Source organism: Gavialis gangeticus, unplaced genomic scaffold, assembly GCF_001723915.1.
Source record: "Gavialis gangeticus isolate Ggan-Ray unplaced genomic scaffold, GavGan_comp1, whole genome shotgun sequence".
Taxonomy (NCBI): domain Eukaryota; kingdom Metazoa; phylum Chordata; order Crocodylia; family Gavialidae; genus Gavialis; species Gavialis gangeticus.
The window spans coordinates 113,156,109-113,178,924 of NW_017729031.1; the positions used below are offsets into that span (position 1 = coordinate 113,156,109).

Consider the following 22,816-nt stretch of genomic DNA (forward strand, 5'->3'; position numbering starts at 1 on the left):
GCTGGGGCCCCATTCACTCCAGCCCCTGCTCCTGCCTATGCCCCGCTCCCTTCCTCACTGCTGGGGCCTTGATCTGCCCCACCCTGTCCCCCCCCCCCCCCACAGACCTTTCCCTTCCCCCACAGACTTACCTGCTGGGGAGGGGGAATGCCCCCAAATATTTTTTTTCTCCCTCTGCCTCAATTCTACCCCCCCACCCAGACTGACCTGCGGGGGTGGGGGAAGAAAGGTGCAAGGAGGGGAGTGGCAGTGGCGCAGGGTAGATCTTGGGTTGCTTTTTAATTAAAAAAGTGATCTCCTACCCAAAAAGGTTGAAGACCACTGCTATACATTCTTAGTGCTTCTAGCCCAAGTTGCTAGACTAGCATGCTGCAGAAACAGCTATTATGTTCTGCTTTTAACAATAAGGCGCTAAGCATTAATCCTCTCCCTGATTCAGAATAAGAACTTCTTGCATCAGAGATGTATCCTTCACTGTTTTTGCAGCATGGCTGGTCCCTAGTGCGTAACGACTAGGCCAGCGTGCTGCCGCTTTCATATTAGGTTCTGGCTTTACATTCACCTTTAGGATATTATTCCAGGGTTCACTGTTTCCCTACAACTCTTGATAAGAGAACAGGGAACTGCATTCCCTGTGTTCACTTCAGTTATTACTTCTGTAGCTGGGAGAATGCAAATTTCCTGAGCTCAAGCATTGCCGTGTAAGTAATCAAGATAGGAACCAAATGTCATATACTGTGATGCATGTGTTAATTTTAGGTACATTTAGGCATGTGCTTTTAGAGATGAATCTGGGCCCCTTGGCTGCAGAGGTTGCATGAGAGCTTCCAGACGCTTCATCAGTGGTTGGGCTCAATCAGCATCCAATAGGCAGCTTTAAAGCTGCAGTGCATCCTTTTCATCCCCCTGTACAGATTTTCCCACTGCTGTACGCAGCTACTCAGAATTTGGTCCATAATGGTTTTCCTTTTTCAAGAATTCTATTTTATTGATATTTTTAAAAACACTTTAATTATATTGATGATAAGATAAGTTGACAGAAAGTAAATGACTGGAGGGTAAGGAGGAGACTAGAGTCTGAGATACCTGAGTTTTTATTCTGACTCTCTTTAAAGGATCCTTATGTGACCTTGAGCAAGTCATTTAGGGGCGTTTATACACGTGCTGTGGGAGTGGGGGGGAGCACTTTAATTAGAGTGGCTCCATGAACCACTCTAATTAAAGCACCCAAAGCGTCTTGTGTATCAGTGTTCCCGCGCTGAAAAATGGCGGCAGGGGCAGTTTAACTAAAGCTCAAACAAGCTTTAGTTAAAGCACCCCGACTGCCATTTTCCAGCATGGGGACACTGATACACAAGACCACACACCAGCAGACTTGATTAATTGAGTCTGCTCTGATGTGCTATAATTACACCACATCAGAACAGCCTTGTTGCATGTGTATAGGTGCCCTAAGTGCTCAGCGCATGGCTTTTTTATCTGAACAATAGGAATAGTCAAATCGGTGACCTTCATAATGTAGTTAATATTCATACCTCACTCTGAAAGTAGAGTACTACTGGCTGTTGCTACATGTTACTATGTAATAGTAACAACTGTATGCAACAAAAATTTCTTATGTAGATTTGCACATGTTCTTCCAGGTGCATCCATTTCTTTAATGGACAAAGAAGGACTGACTGCCCTCAGCTGGGCCTGTTTAAAAGGCCATCTCTCTGTGGTGCGTTCCCTGGTGGAAAATGGAGCTGCCACAGACCATGCTGACAAAAATGGACGCACTCCCCTGGACCTGGCAGCTTTTTATGGTGATGCAGAGGTGGTAAGTGTCCCTTTGAATAAATAACAGGGCAAAAAGGAAATCAGCTTAAAAACCATAACATAGTTGTAGGCAAATGTACAACTCACAGCACGCTGGCTATGTTCACATGGACTAAGTACAGACAGTTAAAAAGTTGGATGCTGAATCAATTCAATCTTCACAGGTTAATCTAAGCTGTGAATTGATAAGCAAGTGAACAAGCATTCACTTTTGATTCTGGAAATGTAGCGACATGACTCAAGTGCACCAGGTCAGAAGCCAGGAGGTGTTAAAGTACACCTTCCTGCTCAGCTGCAATAGACAGCTTGGGCCAAGGATAGCCCACCCCCCTTGCAAGCGTTGGGGGGGGGGGAGCAGGAGGATTAGCAAGGGAGGTGCAAAGCATTCTGGGATGCTTGAGGACTGTGAGTTAACTTGAATCTGAAGGGGATCTGGGACAGTACTCCAATAACCCAGTTTAACCTAAATCTGTTAAGTCTGATGCTACATACATCCAGGCTTATCTTAAACCAGTTTTGGCCACTTTGAAAGTGGTTTGTGTGCACTGAATTTCTGTTGTGTTACAGATTTGAATCAGTTTCTGATCACTTATACCAGTTTATGTGTAACTTCTGTGCCTAGCCATGAGATGCTACCCTCCAGACATTCACCTGCCCTGGTTAGTCTTGTGTAAGATGACTGACTGAATTTTTTTACCATAGGTTCAATTTCTGGTGGACCATGGTGCCATGATTGAGCATGTTGACTACAGTGGGATGCGCCCACTTGACAGGGCAGTGGGCTGCCGCAACACATCTGTTGTTGTCACTCTTCTGAAGAAAGGAGCAAAGATAGGTAGGAAGAAGGGGGAGATCCTCTTTCCGCTGTTTACTGTAACAGGACTTTTGAGCAGTTGGTCTGGTCTTGTAGACTATGTAAATGTAGCTTTGATATAAACCTTAACCCAGCCTGCTGCTGCAATTCAGAATGCAGCACAGTGACTCAAAACTGTCATGTTCTGTTTATTAAACTGTGATTTTTTGCTGCCATACTATTTAGCAAAGTTAATAAAGCAACTGTTTCTTTGGCAAGGTCTCTCCTATGGTAATGCTTTTCTATCTTTACTAGTCTGGTTTTACAAGTGTACTGTGTTCATACATTGCTGTGAGCTGCTGCTTTCACTTGCTCTGTATATGCTTTCAGATCCTAGCGTGACCTGCGCTGCTCTGCACAGCTGCTCACGTTATGTTTTCCTGTGAAAGGGGATTTTGCTGGTGCATTGGCTTCTTTGCTGCCTGCCTCTCACAGCTGCTTTTTTCCTTTCTTTTTTTTTTTTTCACCTTCATCCATTTTTTTCCCCTCTCTCCTACAACTTTTTGTTTTCTCCTTTCTTTGAAGGTTGTCAGACGTTACCGAGTCGCCCACGAGGTATATTTCACTGCTGTCAGCATCAGGCTTGATCTGATGGCTTTGTCAGCTTTGCTTTCTCCTGTTTGATTTTTGCCTGCATGCATTCCCTTACACCCCTAATCTTTTAATTTACCTCACCTTAAAATAATTTTTAACACCTGTTGCAGAGAATAACTTGAACTCAAAAAAAACCCTAACCCTGAAAAATGCACTGGATCCACTTTTAAAGTATCACTGACTCATTCTTCACCCAGACTAATGAACTCTTCTGAAATTTGTGTTACTCCCACCCACCTGTATTAGGCCTTGAGCCATCACTTGCCTCCATTTGGGTGGATTCCTGCGCTTATTGAAGTCAGTGAGGACTGCACTGGTACAGGGCACTGGCTGTCTGGAGTCATTGAGGGACCAGGGCATTAGAATGGACTGTGTCAGCATAGACTGTACCTAAAAAGATATTGCCTTTTTGTTGTTCTATCACCAAGTTTATTAAATTTTCTGCTGTTTTTAGCATTTAATCTCTCGAAGTTTTAAATCAGACGCTAGTCAGAATATTTAAGTAGCTGTTAAATTTCTATACATTTTAAGTCAGAAATGCTTTTTTCTGTGTAACTGCTTTGATTTCCTCTTTAAACATTTTTAAACAGAATCCTTTTCCCCAAAGCTGATTCTACAACCTGCACTGCCCTCTTGTGGAAATGACTCTGAAAATTCAAAGACTTGGTTGTTTTTAAATGAGTACAAAGGAAAGACATTGTATTGAGGATGGTGTTAATTTAAGAAATGCAAGATGAATAGCCAGCTCTTTAATCTGGAGCATTCTGCTCCTTGAACACACCAAGTTGTTCTCTCCAGCAGAAATTCCCACCCCAGGATATTTTTTCCACCTAGCTTCCTACCACCCTTGCATTGTATGAGTTTTTTACCCATCATGCATCCTGTACACTACAGGTCCAGCAACATGGGCGATGGCCACCTCCAAACCAGACATCATGATCATCCTGTTAAGCAAGCTGATGGAGGAGGGGGACATGTTTTATAAGGTGAGGAGAAGGGGTAATTTCAGAATTACTCTGTGTGGTACTGTTTTTTCCCCCACTGGTGTTACGCAAAAGTAATCCCTCAATCCAAGACAAAAAGTTACACTTTGACCACAAGGAATATTTGCAGGATATCTTCCATTGCAAAACAGTTTGCCTTTTGGTTTTTAAAGATTAAACAAAGCTGAAACAAAGTAAAAATATGTCTGCATTCCTGGATTTGAGCTGAGGGTAGATCAATGTCTTGAACCCCAGCAAATTAGATATTCAGCACTAATATCATTGCATTAGTTCATGGGAGGGCCGTTGTTACATAACAACGTAATTGCTGTGCAAGAAAGAGAAAAGGTGGTAGACGATCCATGTAGTGAATTCAGAATCTTAGGGCATGGCTTTATGTCATGACAGCAGCACAAGAGATGGCATTTCACCATTGCAACTATGTGCTTATTTTTACCTGATCTTTAATACCTGAACATTTGCACAAAAAAATTGCAAGTACTATCATGATTCACTGTTCATCTCCAAGTGAGGCAAAAAAAAAATATGCAGAGCTGGTACTGTACATGTAGTCATCTTCCAGGGATACATGATATAGCTGAGAAACTTGAGTCTAAAGGTATTGAAAGTTGCATAATTAAGGTCTGGATAGTTGTGAATTGTATATGTCCCGATTTCCCCCTCTCCCTCTTTTTTCCCCTTTCCATTTGCTGCCCATGTGTCAGACTTCTGCATTTTTGTTTGAAATAGTTAAGCTACAATAACATGACAAGGTTTATCCTTGCTCTCAGAGGGCCTTGTTACACCTTATATTGTAAGATGAACAAGTGTTAATTGTCTTAGTGTTGTTTGGCTTAGTAGAGCAGTCACACCTTAAGGTGATAAGCCTGCTCCTATTGTCCTTCAGCTGCACAGTGGCTCTGGAGAGGCCCAATTCTTTTTTTCTTGGGAGCTGTCTGCCTCCCCCCCACACCAGCACTGGCAAGGGCAGCAAGCTGGTCTAGGTGGCAGTGGGAAGCCCTGCTGCTGCCAGGGGCTGAAACACTCACTTTGCCCAATGTGCCCAGGGGTCACAGGCAACTGGTGGGGGGGGGGGGCAAAAGCCCCACCTGACAGGGCCATCCCTGCCACCGCCATCTGCGGGTGCCTGCCAGCTCCGTCCCCGCCACCGCCATCTGCAGATGCCTGCCCGAGACTTAGGAGGCACCAGTCAGCCATGCCAAGGGGCAAGGCACCAGTGGTCCCCACATGGCCCAACTCGGGAAGGGCCACTGCATTCTGGGAAGCTGAAGGACTTCCACTTTGGTGAAATAGCTGCGGGATGTGGCCACACCTTAATAGAACAGGAGCAAAATTAGGCAAATCAAACATAATCCTGCCCTGGAGTGGTGTAGCTTTAAAATGAATAATGAGTGCTTTAAGACACTTAAAAGCTGTTAACTTGCAGCCATTCTAGGGGTTAAGAGCTCCAGATGTTTGATTTCTTCTGGAACAAAGCCTTTTATTTTACTGTATTTCTACAGACCTACAAACCTGTTGTTCTACTTTAGTACCTATGAAGTATCCAAGATAACACTTTTTCATGGGATGATCATAGCTCATTTCAGTTCATTGTCATTCAAGCTGTGTATGTAAGTGGCTGTTCCACCCTGTTTGTATGAAAGTCAAAGACCAGAACAATCAGATCCTCTCCTTTGCACCCATGTCTAAACGCTGGGGTTCCACTAGAGCTCCCTGCCTCAAATTTGTCACCTCAAGCAAACTGTTTAGCCAGTAGCCTTCAAGCTATGGTGTCCTCATCACCCTTTAGTCACCACTGGTATGCTGGTATAAAGCTTAAACAAAAACATAAGCCCACTGGCTATAACTAAAATACCCCCACACTGGGCCCTACTCCCTGCAACCTGTAAGCATCTTACCTGCAGTCTCCAGGGCAGCTCAGGTGCCAAGCAGTTCCTCCCTTGTAGCCATCTGGCTCAGGAGCCTCTCTTTCTGCTGCTTGCAGGGCCAGACTGTTCTGGCTCAGGCCCTTGGTTTATGTCTCTCAAGCCCTGTCCCCATTCAGTCAGGTGATTTGCTAGCCCTGGCACAGCTGCCTCTCTTCCACTCTAATGGGCAGCTTACTGTTGCTACCCTAGCTGCCATAGCAGTGTCTTTGTTGTTTCAGCAGGGCTTTGCCCTATTGTCCTTTTGCTGGGTAAGGAACCCAAGCAATAGGTCCTCTCAGCCTATGAGTCTCTGGCTCCCTATTCTCTGACAGCCAGTCCTTCAGGAGCAGTATTCCCCACAACCTGGGGACCATCCTGCTGCTACTTCTCCCTTTAAGTAACAGGAGCCCTCTGGCTCCCTGTTACAGCTTGCCATTGCTTGGCTGATCAGCATGCTGTTTGGAGGTTTTGTTTACTTTGCAGCAGCAGCAGCTGAGTGTATACCCCACCTACCCATGCCCAAGCAATGAAGACTGTTCAGGGCCTCCCTCTATAGCTGTTTTTAAGACCTTGGTCTGGGGAGTGCTTGAAAGAAGCCACCAAGATGACCCTAGACCAGCTTCAGCAGGACACTTCTGAGTCCTGTACATGCCTACAGGCATGAGTGAGCTGGGCCTGCTCAAGCCCATCCTAGCCAGAGCAACCACCACCGTGATGCAGACAAGCCTGGAAAGGGAAACAGAACACAGCAGAATGTGTTCTTTACCAGACTCGTTTGAGGAAAGACCTTTGTTTCTATATCCTGTCACCTTTTGATCCACAGATCTGAATCATAAAATCAATGGACTGGAAGGGACTTGGAGATCATCAAGTCCAGTCCCCTGCCATAGGCAGGAGGTTAATGAGTTCAAACTAGCTCAACAAGGTGTTTATCGAGCCTGCTCTTGAACACCTCCAAGGATGGCGACCGCACCACCTCTGCTGGGAGTGTGTTCCAGGTTCTAGTTACCCTTACAGATAAGACGTTCATCCTTATGTCTAGTCTAACTCTTCCCTCTGTTAGTTTGTGTTCACCGGTCCTCATCCTCCCAAGGGGTGCCTTCCTGAAGAGTTGCACCTCCAGATCTTGGTGCTCCCCCCTAACACATTTGTAGGTGGCTGTCAAATCTCCTTGCAGCCTCCTCTTACCCAGACTGAACAAGCTCAGTTCCCAGAGTCTCTCTTCATATGGCCTATCCTCCAGGCCCCTGATCATGCGGGTTCCCCTTCCCTGCACTCTCTCAAGCTTATCCACATCCTTCTTGAAGTGCAGGGCCTAAAACTGGGTGCAGTACTCCAGCTGTGGCATAACCAATGCTAGGTAGAGAGGGAGAAGCACCTCCTTGGACCTGTTGGTAACACATGGGCTAATGCACTCCAGAGTCCTATTTGCCCTACTGGTGGCTTCATTGCACTGTTGGCTCATATTCGTCTTCTGGTCGATTGTGACCCCCCAGGTCCCATTCAGATACTGTGCCAGCCAATGGGATGCCGCCTATCCTATAGTTATGGTGAAGGTCCTTCATCCCTCCCAGATGGAGCCGGCACTTTTCCCTGTTGAACCTCATCTAATTCTGATCAACCCATAGAACCAGTCTGTCTAGGTCACCATGGATCTTGGCCCTACCCTCTGGTGTGCCTGCATCTCTCCACAGCTTGGTATCATCCGCAAACTTAATCATAGAGCATTCCACCCCTTCATCCAAGTCATTAATAAATATGTTAAAAAGCAGCCATCCACCAGATAAATTGCAGCCGTCCACATTGTAACCCTGTCTTGTGTGGGATCCCCTCAAAACTATTCAGTTTAATTGGGGTGTTTGTTATTGAGCTTGTAGTATGAACAAGTTACCACATTGTTGTTGGCAGGCAAGCAGGGTGTGACAGCAGTCTGCAGACATGCTACAGTTTTCCGCTTTGTGTAACAATACTGTTTGGGAAGTGTTCCTAACTTATCTCTGTGGTATCACCTCCCGAAAGACCATGATACTTCATGTACTAAAGAAAGCTAACTTCCAAGAGTTCCAAAAAAAACTTTTTCGAAGAGGGAAACTGCTTACATCACAAAAACCTGGAATTTGGTAAGAGTCACCATCAGTATAGGCGATCGATACAAGTTTGCTTTCAAGACAAAGTAAGAATAGATGTTCAGACATTTGTAGAACTGCGGGAGTGCCGCCTAGGGTGTCATGCTGTAGGGAATGTGCAGTGGCAACTAGATTCAAGAAAGCAGGGATAACTGTAAGTTGACTTCTGTTGCTACCAAGCTTCTGCTGTTTTCTACCGTCGTGAAGAACTTGGGGACCCTGTGTGAACTTGGGAGAGTTGTTCTTGCAGGATGCATCTGAGTTTCAGAAATTCTTCCCTTGATCAAATGTTCAAGCTGTTCTTTCTGAAAAGGAGATGAGCTGTGAAGGAACAGCACCTTAACCACACAGAACACTCATTTTATTAATAAATTGTTTTGCTGCGGTTAGCAAGCAGCTGCAGCTCTTAAATCAACACAGTGGTGTACTCTGACATGTTCTCCTTCCATCAGAAAGGTAAAGTGAAAGAAGCTGCCCAGCGCTACCAGTATGCCCTGAAAAAGTTCCCCAGAGAAGGGTTTGGAGAAGACCTGAAAACATTTCGTGAGCTGAAAGTGTCACTCCTCCTTAACCTCTCCCGATGTCGAAGGAAAATGAATGTAAGTTGCACGCGCCCTTTGAGGTCTTTCCAAGCAATCTGCTAGCTTCCTGCCTGCGCAAAATAAAGCGTGTCTTACCCGTAGTTCTGCTATGGCCTCTGAAATGTCTCCTCTTTGTAACCTGGTTGTCCTTCACAGAGCACTGACATTTATAATTCGGAAGAAATAAAGTCATGATTTAATATTCATTTCAAACAATTAAAAATTCATAGCTATATTTATAGCATTCTGAATTTTTTATTACTCCCTTCTGATGATGATATGAATTTGGGGTAGAGTTTTTGTAGTGCATTTTTCTACTTTCTAGGGCAGTGATGAGAGGAGGAGCTAGGAGGTGTGATCACTTGCATACGACTGAATTTAAAAGCAAGGAGCATATGTTTAGGGAGCTTTCACTTCCACAGGGCAGTGACTCATCCTGAGACTCCCCCACACATGCTCTGCCTCCTCCCAGAACTGTCATATCCCTGTCCTCCTCCCTGCACTAATTTAGCTGTGTCTAGGGATAATCTTCTGCAGTGTTTCTGTACCTCCAGAAGAGCTAAATGTCACATCCCCCTCCTTTCACATGAGAAATGAAAGTCTTCATTCAATCTCTGTGCTGGGCCAGGTTATAATGGGAGGGAGAGGACTTTATGATGCCTTCATTTCTTTCAGCTATGAAGGAGGCAAATAAAACCTTAATGCCAGCTCGCAAATAACATAACAGGCAGAAAACGCAACTAAAAGCTTAGCTTGTCTGTAAACTTTCTGCTAAGCTTGCACGTTAAGACAGATTTTTAGCTTAGCTTTAGCTGGGACTGCCTTTCTTGGCCCGAGATGGCAGGGGCATGTATTTGCTTTTACAGTTTTTTGCACCCATGACTTAGTCACAAAGTCATCTAACCCCTGGGCTGCATCACCAGTTCAGTGTCATAGATCAGGGGTGCTCAACCTCTGGCCTGCAGGCCAAAAGTGGCCAGTGGAGCCATTGCATCTGTCCTGTGGGGTTCCCCATGGGTCAGGAAATTTGGTGGTGGGGGAGCAATGGCCATTAATACAGCCACCCTCCCCCCTGCCAAATTCCCAAACCCTAAACCCTGCATGCCTGGTCGGAGCCAGGCTGTGCCCCCTTCCCCCTGTAGGGCTGGGTTGGGGCTGGGCCACAACCCCTTTTTTCCCCTCATGGGGCCAGGTCATGCCATCTTCCCTCCCCGCCCCGCCATGAGGCTGGACCATAATCTCTTCCCACCATGGGGTCAGGTCATGCCCCCTTACTACCCACATAGGGGAACACCAGGTCTCATCCTGCCCTGCGTTCCCTCCCTCTCTTCCCTCCCTCCCCACTCCTGCAGGGCTAAGTGAAGCTCCCATCCCCCACTGTGGGGCTGGGCTGCCCCCCACTCCCATTGGCTGGATGGTGGCTGCTGTGCTGGCTCTAGGCGCTGGATCAAAACAACCATCCAGCCCACAGTCAGATCAGGCACTGCCCTTCCAGCCTGCTAGGCAAAATGATTTGAGCACCATTGTCATAGACAACAGATGCATGACTGGAATTGCAGGGACTAATTAAAATCAGTCCCTGCACCTCATTGTTAATAGGTTTTTTTCCCCTCCATATATTTGGATGCAAAAATCTGTTTAATAATTTGACTCTGATATACTCAATACAAATTTCTATCAAACTGTAGAGTTAGTGGGATATGGCAAGTGTCTGCAAATAGAACTGAAGCTAAACCCACAAGGGGAAGCTTTCTGCAGAGACCTCCTGTTCTAGGGATTTTGTTTTCATGAGATTCAAATGCCTTGACTTGGAATGGCTAATTAATTGGTGTTGCATGGACCGCATACAGTGGAAATAAAAGCCAGACCCAAGGTCTGGGAACTGTGTATTAATTGTCAAATAATACACATATAGTTTTGTTTCATAGAAGTCCTTTGCTTTCCAAAGGCACTGTATGTAACACCAAGTAATTACTTTTCCAAGTAATACTTGCTAGAAACCACAACGCAGGGGCAGTAACAAAGCCCATTTCTACCACAGCAGAGCTTGCCTCACTTACTTTTTAATCACAATGTAACTTCATTTAGTGCTGTAGCCTAGAATGTTTTAGATTTTTAGCTCAAAGCCATGGCCCCGTGGGACAGACATTCAGTCTCCATACTAAAGCTAACCCACCAGGAAGCAGGCTTCTTATGAAGAGCTCAGATGAGCTCTGTGGTAAGGCTCAAACGCAGTAGGAAGACAAGGAGGAGGAATTGTTGTAGGGAAGAATTGCACAATGCCAGATGATGTTGCATTCCTAGCCATGGCACACAAGTGTTGTAACTGGCCTGTGTTCCATTTTATCCCCCTCTGTGCATTCCCAAACGAGCATCTTCTAAATAGTCTCCAAACGCAGGAGACAGGAGCAGAAAAGAGGGCAGTGAGATAAAATTCACTGTGGAGTGGAGTGTAGACGATATATTCCTGCACCTGGCTACACAGACAATATTCCTTTCCTTCAAAAGAAGTCTGGTGCAGTTCCCCTTTCAAGTGTTTGAGCATGTGCCAGAGAGGAAAAGGAAGTGGGAAAGGGTCTCCTAGTGGTTTCAACTATGGAAAAATACTCCATGAGGTTCCATTCCAGCTTCCATGAGACTGTTCACTGAAGGAGCTAGGCCACTTAAAAGGGGCTGCATGCACTTACCTGAGACCCAAGAGGTGTGAAAAGAGAGTAAATGTCTACTGTACAGTGTCTAACATTGTGAAAGCGCTTTGAATCTCCAGATACCATTATAGCTCTGGCTATCAGGGGTGTCTGATCCATGTTCAGAATACCAAGTGCCATCAGGTTTTCCAATTATACATGCAAAAACAATGTCCATATAATTTTGTTTTATTCCCAAGTTGTATATATATTTTATATCATTTTTTATATATATATATATATATTCAATTACTTATCTACACACCTATTGTAATGACAGGATTTTGGAATGGCGGAGGAATTTGCCACTAAAGCACTGGAGCTGAAACCGAAATCTTATGAAGCTTACTATGCAAGAGCAAGGGCCAAACGCAGCAGCAGGTGAGGAGAGAGAGAGAGAAAAGTGAGAGGGGCTATTCTTGGCAAGTCTGGGCACCTCGGTGTAGGCATTCACCATGCAAAACTAGATATGTAAGAACATATCACAAAGGGACATTCATTAGGGCAGCTGTTAAGAAACAAAACCCAAATCAACAACCTCCCTGATTTTGTAACCCAGATGGAGCACATTTTAATGTAAAAATGTGAGAGGCTCATCATAGTTAAGTGTTTGAATGTACTCAGGACCTGAAAATCAGGATTGGATGTTCTTCTACAAGATCTTGTTCAACGGCAGCTATTGGACTTGATGCAAGAATTAATTAATATAAGTCCTGCGGCCTGTGTGCTGCAGGAGGACAGAGAAAGTGATCACAGTGGTCCCTTCTGGCCTTAAAAATCAGAAAATCTGTCTGTCCCAAAGTGAGGCAGAAATCTATACCTAGTAGTGCAGTGACTGCAGATGAATGCCTGCCATCTTGCTTTCAGCAATAGCTCATGGTCAGAGCTGAGCCCTAGAATGACTTTTTTTAGAGAGCTGGAATGCTGGGCTCTCAGCACTTCAAATGGAGCCCTTAGGGATTCCCTTCTTAATCTCCCAGGACCCAGGGAGATGAGCTGAGATTGTCTTCAGAACCTATCAATGCCATTCCTGAACTGGTAAGAAGTCTTGCTTTAGAGTCACTTTCTTAGGGGCTGAGCACACTGCCATTGCGTAATGCTTTGTCTCTGCTCAGTCAGTGGATCAAGACACCAGCCACAAACTGAGCGTGTCCTGCATGACAGTACAGAAAACCACCAATAGCCAGAAGACCTTGAATGTCCACCTGCATAAGCATCGTAGCTAAATAGAAGGCACCACAGTTTAATCTCTCATCCTGCTAACAACATGCTTAACTGTGTATCTACCCTAGCTAGTACTGCATGGCAGTGAGCTTGAATCTTGATGTGGAAGTTAAACCCTGTGACCTTCTATTCCAGAAACAAGTCCTGCAATTTGAACCAGACTGACATTTTCTAGCTTCCCTTTAATGCTTGTGCTCTCCATTATTTACAACACTTCTATAGAAACTTAAAAATAGAAGACCTTTTCTAGTGGATTTTAGTTCTGTCCCCCATCCAAGCAGCATGATGCTCCTGCTTCTTGAATGAAACAGGCACTCCTTATGGCTTTTTTGGTTTACTTCCTTATTAGTGCACCAGCATAGGTCAGTTTAGATCTGGGGAGCATGTTGCTGTTCCTGTTCACACCTAGCTTTGAGCAGGTCTTGCCCCAGCATAGACAAGTGTTGCGGGGTATTGGGAGGGGTGGGGGGGTTCTTTATTTGTGGCAGGGCAGTGAACTGGAGCATTATAAAAAGTGATGTGTCAGATCTGGAGATGATTCACCACCAGATCACAATCATGTTACAATAGATAACATTTTTGTTCAAAAGCAAACAGTGTCCCTGTAAATGACAACCCACCTCCCCACGTACCCTACCCTGCTACTCCTCACAGGCTAGCCTTTCCAGTGTCAGTCACAAGTATCCTTCACAAGGGCCTTGCAGCCTTGCAAATGCTGGGACCTCCTCCTGCCGTGTTCCCTCTGTTCTGAAGACATGAGCCCAATCCAAAGCAAAAACTGAGAGGCAGCCATGTCTTATTCATTGGCCATGGAAATCCCTGGGTTGTAATGCCAGTCCCTGCCACTGCATGGCCTCAGAGCAAGTTAGAAGCAGCTAAATTTGCCATTGGGCTAATCTGAAATAGTTCTCACCTGCTCTTCTTGACACCAGTGGTGAGTTTCTTGGCTCTTGTGTAACACCTACACCTCAGTTTCCCCTTCCATAAAGTGGGGGCAGTGTACTGACAAAGCTCATGTGGGTGCTGTGAGGAGTAATTAATTAATTTTTTAAGCATTCTACCACCAAAAGGATATTACTAGAGTGGGTCCTGCTGTCCTGGTTATGTGTTCCCTCCTCCCCAGAATGGCTAACTGTGTTTTCTTCAATTGGGGTAAAGAAACCAAAGGGAGACACACATAAGGCAGAGCTTAAGGAACGCAGCCAGCTGTAGTGGTCCCAGGCATTTCCCTAAGAACAACAGACAAGCTGCTTGAGCTCTGTAGCATCCCAGAAATGCTTCAACCAAATCCAGAGTAACTTCATTCTCATTTCTGTCCCTCTGTCAAGCAGGCAGTTTTCAGCAGCCCTGGAGGACCTGAACGAGGCCATCAAGCTGTGTCCGAACAACCGTGAGATCCAGCGGCTGCTGATGAGAGTGGAGGAAGAGTGCAGACAGGTGCAGCAGCAACAGCAACAGCAACAACCACCCCCTGAGGAGCCAGAACCTGAAGCCCAGCATGAAGAACTGTATTCTGTGCAAGACATCTTTGAAGAGGAGTATCTTGAGCAGGATGTAGAAAATGTTTCCATTGGCTTACAGACAGAGTCAAGACCAAGCCAAGGGCTCCCCATCATCCAGAGCCCACCCGCGTCCCCTGCCCACCGGGATTCAGCCTATATTTCTGGCTCACCTCTTGGTTCTCATCAAGTCTTTGACTTCAGGTCTAATAGTTCTATGGGTTCACCAACAAGACAAGGGTACCAGTCCACTTCTCCTGCTCTGTCTCCAACACACCAGAACTCTCATTACAGACCTAGTCCACCACATACATCTCCTGCTCATCAGGGCTCTTCCTACCGCTTCAGCCCACCTCCTGTTGGGGGCCAGGGGAAACAGTATCAAAGTCCACCGCCTTCACCCCTCCGTAGAGGTCCCCAGTATCATGCCAGCCCTCCTGCAGAAAGTATGAGTGTCTATCGGTCACAGTCTGGCTCCCCAGTACGTTACCAGCAAGAACCTAGTGTTAGCCAACTCCCTGGTAGACCAAAGTCTCCACTGTCCAAAATGACGCAGAGGTCCTTCCAAATGCCCCAGCTTCCTGTCGCAGTCCCACAGCAAGGGCTCAGACTACAGCCGGCAAAGGCACAGATTGTCAGAAGCAACCAGCCAAGCTCTGCAGTGCATTCTAGTACTGTGATTCCAACTGGTGCTTATGGCCAAGTGGCCCATTCTATGGCCAGTAAATACCAGTCAACTCCAGGAGAAATGGGGGTTGGGCAAAGTAGGTTGGTCTACCAGGGTTCAATTGGTGGAATAGTAGGGGATAGCAGGCCAGTGCAACACGTTCAAGCCAGCCTTAGTGCAGGCGCAATCTGCCAGCATGGAGGACTGACTAAAGAAGATCTTCCACAGAGGCCTTCCTCAGCATATAGAGGTGGGATGAGATATAGTCAAACCCCTCAAATAGGACGCAGTCAGTCCGCTTCCTACTATCCAGTCTGTCACTCAAAGCTTGATCTGGAACGCTCCTCCCTTCCCTCCAGCCAGCTTGGTTCTCCAGAGGTTTCTCACCTAATAAGAAGGCCAATTACAGTCAACCCCAGTGAAATAAAGCCTCACCCACCAACTCCAAGACCACTGCTTCATTCTCAAAGTGTTGGTCTCAGATTCTCTCCTTCTAGCAATAGCATCTCATCCACTTCCAACCTGACTCCCAACTTCCGCCCTTCTGCTTCTATTCAGCAAATGGAGATCCCTTTAAAGCCAGCTTATGACAGATCATGCGATGAGCTTTCACCAGTCTCTCCAACTCAGGGGGGTTACCCCAGTGAGCCAGCCCGTTCCAGGACCACGCCATTCATGGGAATCATAGACAAAACAGCTCGGACTCAACAGTACCCACATCTCCATCAACAGAACCGGACCTGGGCTGTGTCATCAGTGGATACTGTTATTAGTCCTACATCTCCTGGAAACCTTCCCCAGCCAGAATCATTTAGCCCACCTTCTTCAATCAGCAACATTGCCTTTTATAACAAAACCAACAATGCACAGAATGGCCATTTGTTAGAGGAAGACTATTACAGCCCCCATGGGATGCTGGCCAATGGGTCCCGAGGAGACCTTTTAGAGAGAGTCAGTCAAGCCTCCTCGTATCCAGATGTTAAGGTGGCTAGGACACTGCCTGTTGCACAGGCCTACCAGGACAACCTGTACAGGCAGCTTTCCAGGGACTCTAGACAAGGGCAGACATCCCCTATCAAACCAAAGAGACCGTTTGTGGAGTCTAACGTGTAAATGACACTTGTTGGAGTAAGACCCTTATGTTTTCAGCACACACTTCTGGGCTTGATTTTCATGCATATTAGTATTCTTCTTATTATTTTTTAATTTCTATTTGATAGTTTCATGACCAAGTTTCTCCTGTAATTGCTATGTGGTGATCAGCCAGCCATGCACGTGCTCAAAGCCCTTTGTTATCCAGCTGACTGTGAAGCCAACATCAAACAAGCCAGTATTGTTTGCCCAACTGAAACTGAGTTCCCTCACAGTTTTCAGCTGTCAATCAGGATATTTTAGTATATGGTGTAGGTTAATCCCAATATAGCCCCTACACAGTGGGAGGTAACCAGCTCTTTTCAAGAGACAATCATGTTCAATTCAAATTGGTCTCTTTTGTCTGCTTAATAAGATCTTGTGAAATTAGAAAATTTCTAGTGGGAACTGGCCTAGACTTGTGGCAGCCTTTACAGAGTGCATTGTCCGGCGTTCCCCTAGACAACCAGTACGTTCCTCTTCCCAGTTGTCTCCTTGCTAATTACAAAGAGCTAATTACCTGCACAGAGTGGGGCTTGATTTGTTTTAATACTAAGTAGCTATGCATAATAACCATCCTGCTTTATCTGGTTTATAGAATTTTAATCTGAATTATATTTGTTTGTTTTAATGATGCAATCTGCCAGCATGGGTGGGAACCACAACATGCTGCGCAACTTTGACAGTTGTGTCCCAAATGCCACAGCACTGATTCACTCTGAGGCATTTTAAAAATGTGTTGAGAAGAAATTGAACTTGGCCCCTTTTATGCATCTTAATCAGCCCAGGTAATTGGCTCAACCCATCTTGTGCATTTTATAAGCTGAGATTACCACAACCTTTCCTTCACACTGTTAGCAGATGACTGCACTTCACATATGCACCAACCCCATGTTTTCACCAGGACAATTTAAGAATTGGGTTTAGTTTGGTTTGGCTCAAAAGAAAAATGGGATGGGGGAAAAAGCTTAATTAAGGAAGGAAATTTTAAGTCTTTCTTTGCCCGTGATGCCCAAAGCGACATGATGGTTCCCAAGAGAGAAAGTGGCCAAGGAGTCACATCAGTGAAGTCCTTCTGAAAACACAGCCTTGCCATGCCATTTCCTTTCTGTTTGCACCTGCTCTTTGGAATCTGTGTGCTGTAGTGAGGGGCTGCACTCCTCAAAGGGAAGAAGGAATAAAAATGGGTGTTTTCCTAGAGCTGCCAGATTTGTTCCTGGAATTTTGCAAAGCAGTTGCTGTGATCCATACCTGTAAATGCTAGAGGCAATGTTTTGCTCTTTAAGGACCTGTAGTTAAAAGAGAGATATTTATAATTAATTTATGTGATCTATTTCAGGAAATTTGTTTTGGGGTATATCTTTTTTTTCTTTTCTTTAATTAGATGCAGCTAGTGTTGAGGCAGTGTGAAAAAGCAGGGGACATTTCCAAAACCCGGTTTACAGAGCTTTCCAAGTAGTCTCTGAAGTTTTGTTTGCATAGAGGAGACTTTCTGAGCCTGTTCTACGTTTCTTGTTAGTTGCATTTTATAATCCACCTTTTCAGTGACTAAGAGCAAACAGCCAGGTGAGTGGAAAAGAAGTTTGTTACTGTAACTTGTTTTAAAGCAAAATAGTGCCTGCTACCTAACACTGAAGCTAGTTCATGTCAACTCTTAAAAACAGAATGGGAAGTGACTCCGAGGGAGAGAAGTTAAATGTGTTTCTGTTTCCAAAGGGCTATGTGAACCTGTCATTGAAGGAAGGACTCATTGAACCAAAATAAGGGCCAATCCAACATTAGAGTCAATTGGCACGTCTATATTGTGATTTCTGTGCAGCTGCCCTGATTTATGCCAGGCAGGGATCTGGCCCTGAATCACTCAGCAAACTCTGGCTCTGATTAGCTTTTTTGTTTGCGTGAAGCTGTGAAGCGGATCAGCACAGTTTGTTGTAATTTGCTTACTTATTTTGCTTAGACCAAATGGAGACACATAGGCCTCAGGACAGGTCAGACTCGTGTCCCACAGACAGACTGAAAGTACTCTTGGTTTTTTTGCCTCTGCGTTGTTTGGGGATTATTAAGTTTCTTTAATTCAAGATATTTATGGGTCTATTTTCTATTTGTCCAAGCCAGTATTTGTATTGGGGTTTGGGTTTTTTTTCTTTCCCAAGGGGGTATGAAGGTACAACACAATTCTTACCCTTTGCTTTATTACAGGGATCTGTAAAGCAGGTTATAAAACTGGGAGCCTCCCCAGATACTTATGCCTCCTTCCCAGCCTGTTTGTATGAGGCCATGAGGAAATAGGAATGTGCATGCACTATTCCTCTTTGAAAGGGATGTTGACTTTTTTGTTCCTCTCTTTTTTAAGAAGTGTGCTCTGCCTTATAAGGAATAACTGATTATTTTAATCTGCATACCGTGCACCTCGTTAGCTAGAACTTGTATATTAATGGGTTTTTTTGAATAGCGTCATGTTTTTGTTCCAGGCCTTCTTTCCCTCAGCTTTCCTGAGCAAATGAGTGGCTTTCTATCTTTGGTAGTTTCTTTTGAAAGGACAAAGTAACCAAATCCAGCCCATTCCCTTTTTTTATTACCGTAAACAAGATGTGCTACTGCCATAAGCCAGTCATCTCCAATTTTCTTGTTATCAGAGAATCCAAATGGAATGATCCTTGTTGAAGAGAATGCCATTGTAATAACTCTGACTGTGCTTTGCTTCGCTATTCACTGCCGTGTGATTCCAGTACTGTACTTTAGAAATGTCCCCTAAGAAGCACTTACATGTACAACTTTGGGTTTATGAAGATGTAAGGGAAAACAAAACAAAACAAAAAACAGCTCACACTTTAACACAAATACAAAAATGAAACAAGGCTTAAATACTGCAGTGTGCAGGGTTTTTTCACAACACCATGTGTTACATTTTCACAGAATTCTTGCACTAATGGTTTACCATCTGTTCTTTCTGTAAATGGGTGCACTTTACTGTTTGAATTTGTTACTATGATAAATACTGGATATTTAAGCGTGAGTAGTGTCTTCATTAGAAAATAGCAGAACAGCTCTTGTCTCTTAGTGTATTTTTCAAAAAAAAAAGAAAAAAGAAAAGAAATGAAGCAATGAATCATAACATTTATAGCACAAGAACTCACAGTTGTATATAAGCATCAAAAGATTGAGTAATTTTTAAATACAAAAATATTTACCGTGATTTTTTTAAAGCGCTTCCCCAGCAATTTTCTTAGGGACAGCTGAAACATAATTGTTGCTTTAGTAACTGGATCAGTAAGGAACATACTTCTCACTTGAAAATCAAATATTGTGTGTCATTCGAAGTCCTGATTGGAATTTGGCATGGGCAAAATGGAGATTATTTTGTATTTTCTGTTGTATATGGTCCTGATTGTAAAGTACACTATCCAACCACAACTCAGTAGAGCACAAGACTGTAATTTTGCTTACTGTCCCTTCACCCCTTCATCTTAGCTGCAAATCTCATGAACTTGTCCACTCAGGAAAGTGTAGTAGGACAGTGTGCAGTAGCCCATCTGGCAGTCAGATTTGCCAGGTACAGTGTTGAGTGATTCAGAGATACTGTACCTTTTTCCTGTTGGAGTAATTGAGACTACCAGCATCATCCCCAGTCAGCACCCTAGCTGGAGTCAGGTAGTTTGAGAATCCCCACACTGCTAGCTTGTAGGTGCACCAAATAAAACAGCTTCTTGATACCTTAAGACCGTAGGAATTTGTTCCTTGGAATGTATTCTGTTGGCTATGCCTAAGCAAATGCTCGTGTTTGACCAAACCAGCCACTAGATGGCTCTCGGACTCTGCAAAAAGTTGCTCTGAGAGCCTTTCTATTGTAGTGATGAGTCACTATAGAGCTGAAGTCCCAGTTTTGGGAATTGGGTGCTTGTCAAGTTCCTGTTGAGCACATTTCCCAGATGTTGGTTTTTTTTTTGCTTTGCAGGCTGGAAAGGCCTCAGGAGAGAGGGCAGTAGCTATATGTGTCTGTCTCTCCAAATCCTTAGCTGCTGGTTTCAGGGTGGCATCAAAGGGCTTGAGAGCCAGTTGTCAGCTCATCTAGGTGCTTAGGAGATGGAAGTGTTCTATAGAGCTGGGGGCAAGGGAGCAGAGAGCTTGGCAACCTGTTTCCTTTTGTTGCTGGATTCAAATCAATGCTCTTGTGTAGGCGATGAAGGCTGTGCCAGCTACTGACTGACCAAGGCCTTTGGAATCAAGCTCACGGTAAGTTCCGATGGTTTAGTTTGAAGAGCAGATTTTTCCCCCTTTAAAATGGCTGTAAAGCAACTTGCTTGGCTGGTGGAAATGCTTTTTTTGTACATATGATGCATACCTAAGCCATAGTTTGGATTAGGTCCTTGCCAGGATGGCTGCTAAATTCCCAGTAATTCAGTTCCCTAGTGCAAAGACTATTGTCAATTCAGGGTTACCCAGAAGAAGTCTAGCTAAAACCGAAGTGCCAGCTATGCCTTATGTAGAGAACAAAGCAAGCCTGAGTGCCTGCTAGTTTTTCACCTTAAACGCTGAGGTAGGTCCTTGCTGATCTGTCACAAGCTATTTGGTTGTTGCATCTTTTTTTTTTCTTTTGAGAGTTCCAGACAATTCATCTACCAAGATTAATGGTATTTAAACAAGGGCTTAGGGAAAGAGCTACTGTACCTCCTGTGACATGTCACAGAGACCTCCAGAGTTAAATGCCTTTACTCAGTAATGGAAAGTTTGGTGGGGATGCATTTGGACACAAGCACAATGGCAAAGGTTGATCTGCTTTTTCAGGGTTACTTGAACAATTGCTGGACTTTCATTCAATCAAACTTTTTCTAATACAAACCACAAAGGGCTCAATAATTTAGCAAGATTCGTTTGTGTCCAACTCCTGACAACAGCTGGATTGCACTGGAACCTTTCCTGATACACAACAGATCCCCATGAGAAAACAAAGCAAACGCAATTGTCACCATTAAAGTGAATGGAGCCAAATAAATACTCAGTATCCTTCCCTCCTAATTTTCTAGCAACCACTTAACTGCTGTCATGCTACTTAGCAGGAAGCGGTCAGTTCCAGTCTGACATTTCTGCATCCTGGTTCCTGTAGTCATTAAAATGGAGGGCTACTGTGAAAAGGGGCTTGTCACTGGTCTTTCGTACATATGGATCAGTCCAAAGGAAGGAGAGTACTAGGCCTGTCCTCCAATAACTGCTAACACATGGAGTCTTGTTTCTGGTGGGTGGGAAAGCCTCAGGCTGGTAAAGTTAGATCACTTTAGCTGCAGTCTGCCTTGCTCTGCACTGATATAACAGACACCATTAGTAATGTTTAGAGATAAACTAACAGCAACACTGTGTGCATAGGTTCATTTTGTCAAGATACCAGTAACGTAGAGACTCCAGCGTGGACTCTTCCAGCAGCAAAGGTGTCATTTCTGTCTCTCATTTTCTTTTCCACAGTATTTACAGCATTTCGTCTCTGTTCTGTCTTCACTTCCGAGAAGATCTGACTTAGTACAAATATGTATAGTCTATACACTTTGGTGATTTGTACTATTTGCCATCCTTCAAGACACTTGCTGGGAAGATCTTTAAGACACTTAATTTTCCTTTAGCTTTTCTATAATTCTGATGTAAAGGACTTTCTCTGTACAGTATATTATTCAATGCATGTTCTGTTCTCTCTACTGATATATTGAACACCACACAGTTGTGATATTGTGCAGTGGGCAAGGCGACCCTGCACTCAGCTGAGGCCCTCAGCCTCTCATGTATAAGGAAAGAAAAACTATTTTTTCCTTTGCTGTATTTGCTTGAGCAGAGTTTTCTTGTCTGTACATGTGAGCTGTGAGATAGATGTGAAAAGTTCAAATGAATGCATTTCCCCAATGTATACAGATTGTAATCTGTACAATGAACTGTATGTATGAAAAAAAATGTACTTATTTATAAATGGTTAACACTTGGAAACAGAGTATGCTTACTATTTTCCTCATGTTGCAGCCTGAAATTAAGGAGCGTGCATTGGTTTCATGGCGCAGCTGTACAGGGATTAAAATAAACTGTTAGCAGGCTGGTGCATACAAGTGACTAGATGTGCTGTATTAGTGAATGGGGCAAACTGGGAGCAGAAGAATAGAGCCAGAGGCTGCTTCAACAGTGAGTTTTCCACTACCCCAGATGGCACCTAGTAAAGGTGGTTTTGCTCCATCAGAGCGGCTCCCCTGAGGAACGCAGGCCACCACCAACATACTGTATCCATTCTCCTGCTCCTGCAGAGAGAAGGCCCCAGCCAGCATGGTGCATCGTGGATAAATAACCCAATACTGACACCAGAGGGAATGTTCCCCAGTCAGAATGGGGATTCTTGTCTAATATTGGCTTCCAAGTGGTCTTGTAATGGGCTGCACTGAAATGCCACAGTGCTTGTCAGCCTACTTTGTGATCCTAAGCCAAGGATTGGCAACATTTTTGAGCAGAGTGCCAAAAACAGCTGCAACCTTGACTTGTAAGATGTTGGCATGCCAGGGGCAGACAACAGGGGACCTGTGAGGGACCTGATCCTTGTTGTGGCAGTGCAGTCCCTGTCCCTGCCCCTTCCCCAAGGTGCACATGCCAAGCAAAATGCCTCCATGCCAGGGGTTGCCTACCCCTGTTCTAGGCAGTGGAGCTAAAAGTAGGATTTTTACTTTGATGCTGTATTTACATGCACCCAGCATTGCATCCGA

The 22,816-nt window shown here is 44.6% G+C and overlaps 1 protein-coding gene across 7 annotated transcripts in view; it reads left to right on the top strand.

Moving 5' to 3' along the window:
• Positions 1-22,058, top strand: part of TANC2 (tetratricopeptide repeat, ankyrin repeat and coiled-coil containing 2) — an 848,255-nt gene extending 826,197 nt beyond the window's left edge. For 4 of the 7 annotated variants that reach the window (XM_019523590.1, XM_019523594.1, XM_019523595.1 and 1 more), the window contains 7 exons: positions 1,644-1,819; positions 2,521-2,653; positions 3,197-3,226; positions 4,160-4,251; positions 8,755-8,901; positions 11,851-11,951; positions 14,123-22,058. In XM_019523590.1, coding sequence (XP_019379135.1) covers positions 1,644-1,819; positions 2,521-2,653; positions 3,197-3,226; positions 4,160-4,251; positions 8,755-8,901; positions 11,851-11,951; positions 14,123-16,073 — 2,630 coding nt within the window. In that variant the 3' untranslated portion in view covers positions 16,074-22,058. The remainder of the gene's footprint in view (positions 1-1,643; positions 1,820-2,520; positions 2,654-3,196; positions 3,227-4,159; positions 4,252-8,754; positions 8,902-11,850; positions 11,952-14,122) is intronic. The other 3 variants (XM_019523591.1, XM_019523592.1, XM_019523593.1) reach the window with 3 other exon arrangements.
• Positions 22,059-22,816: the final 758 nt, after the last annotated feature.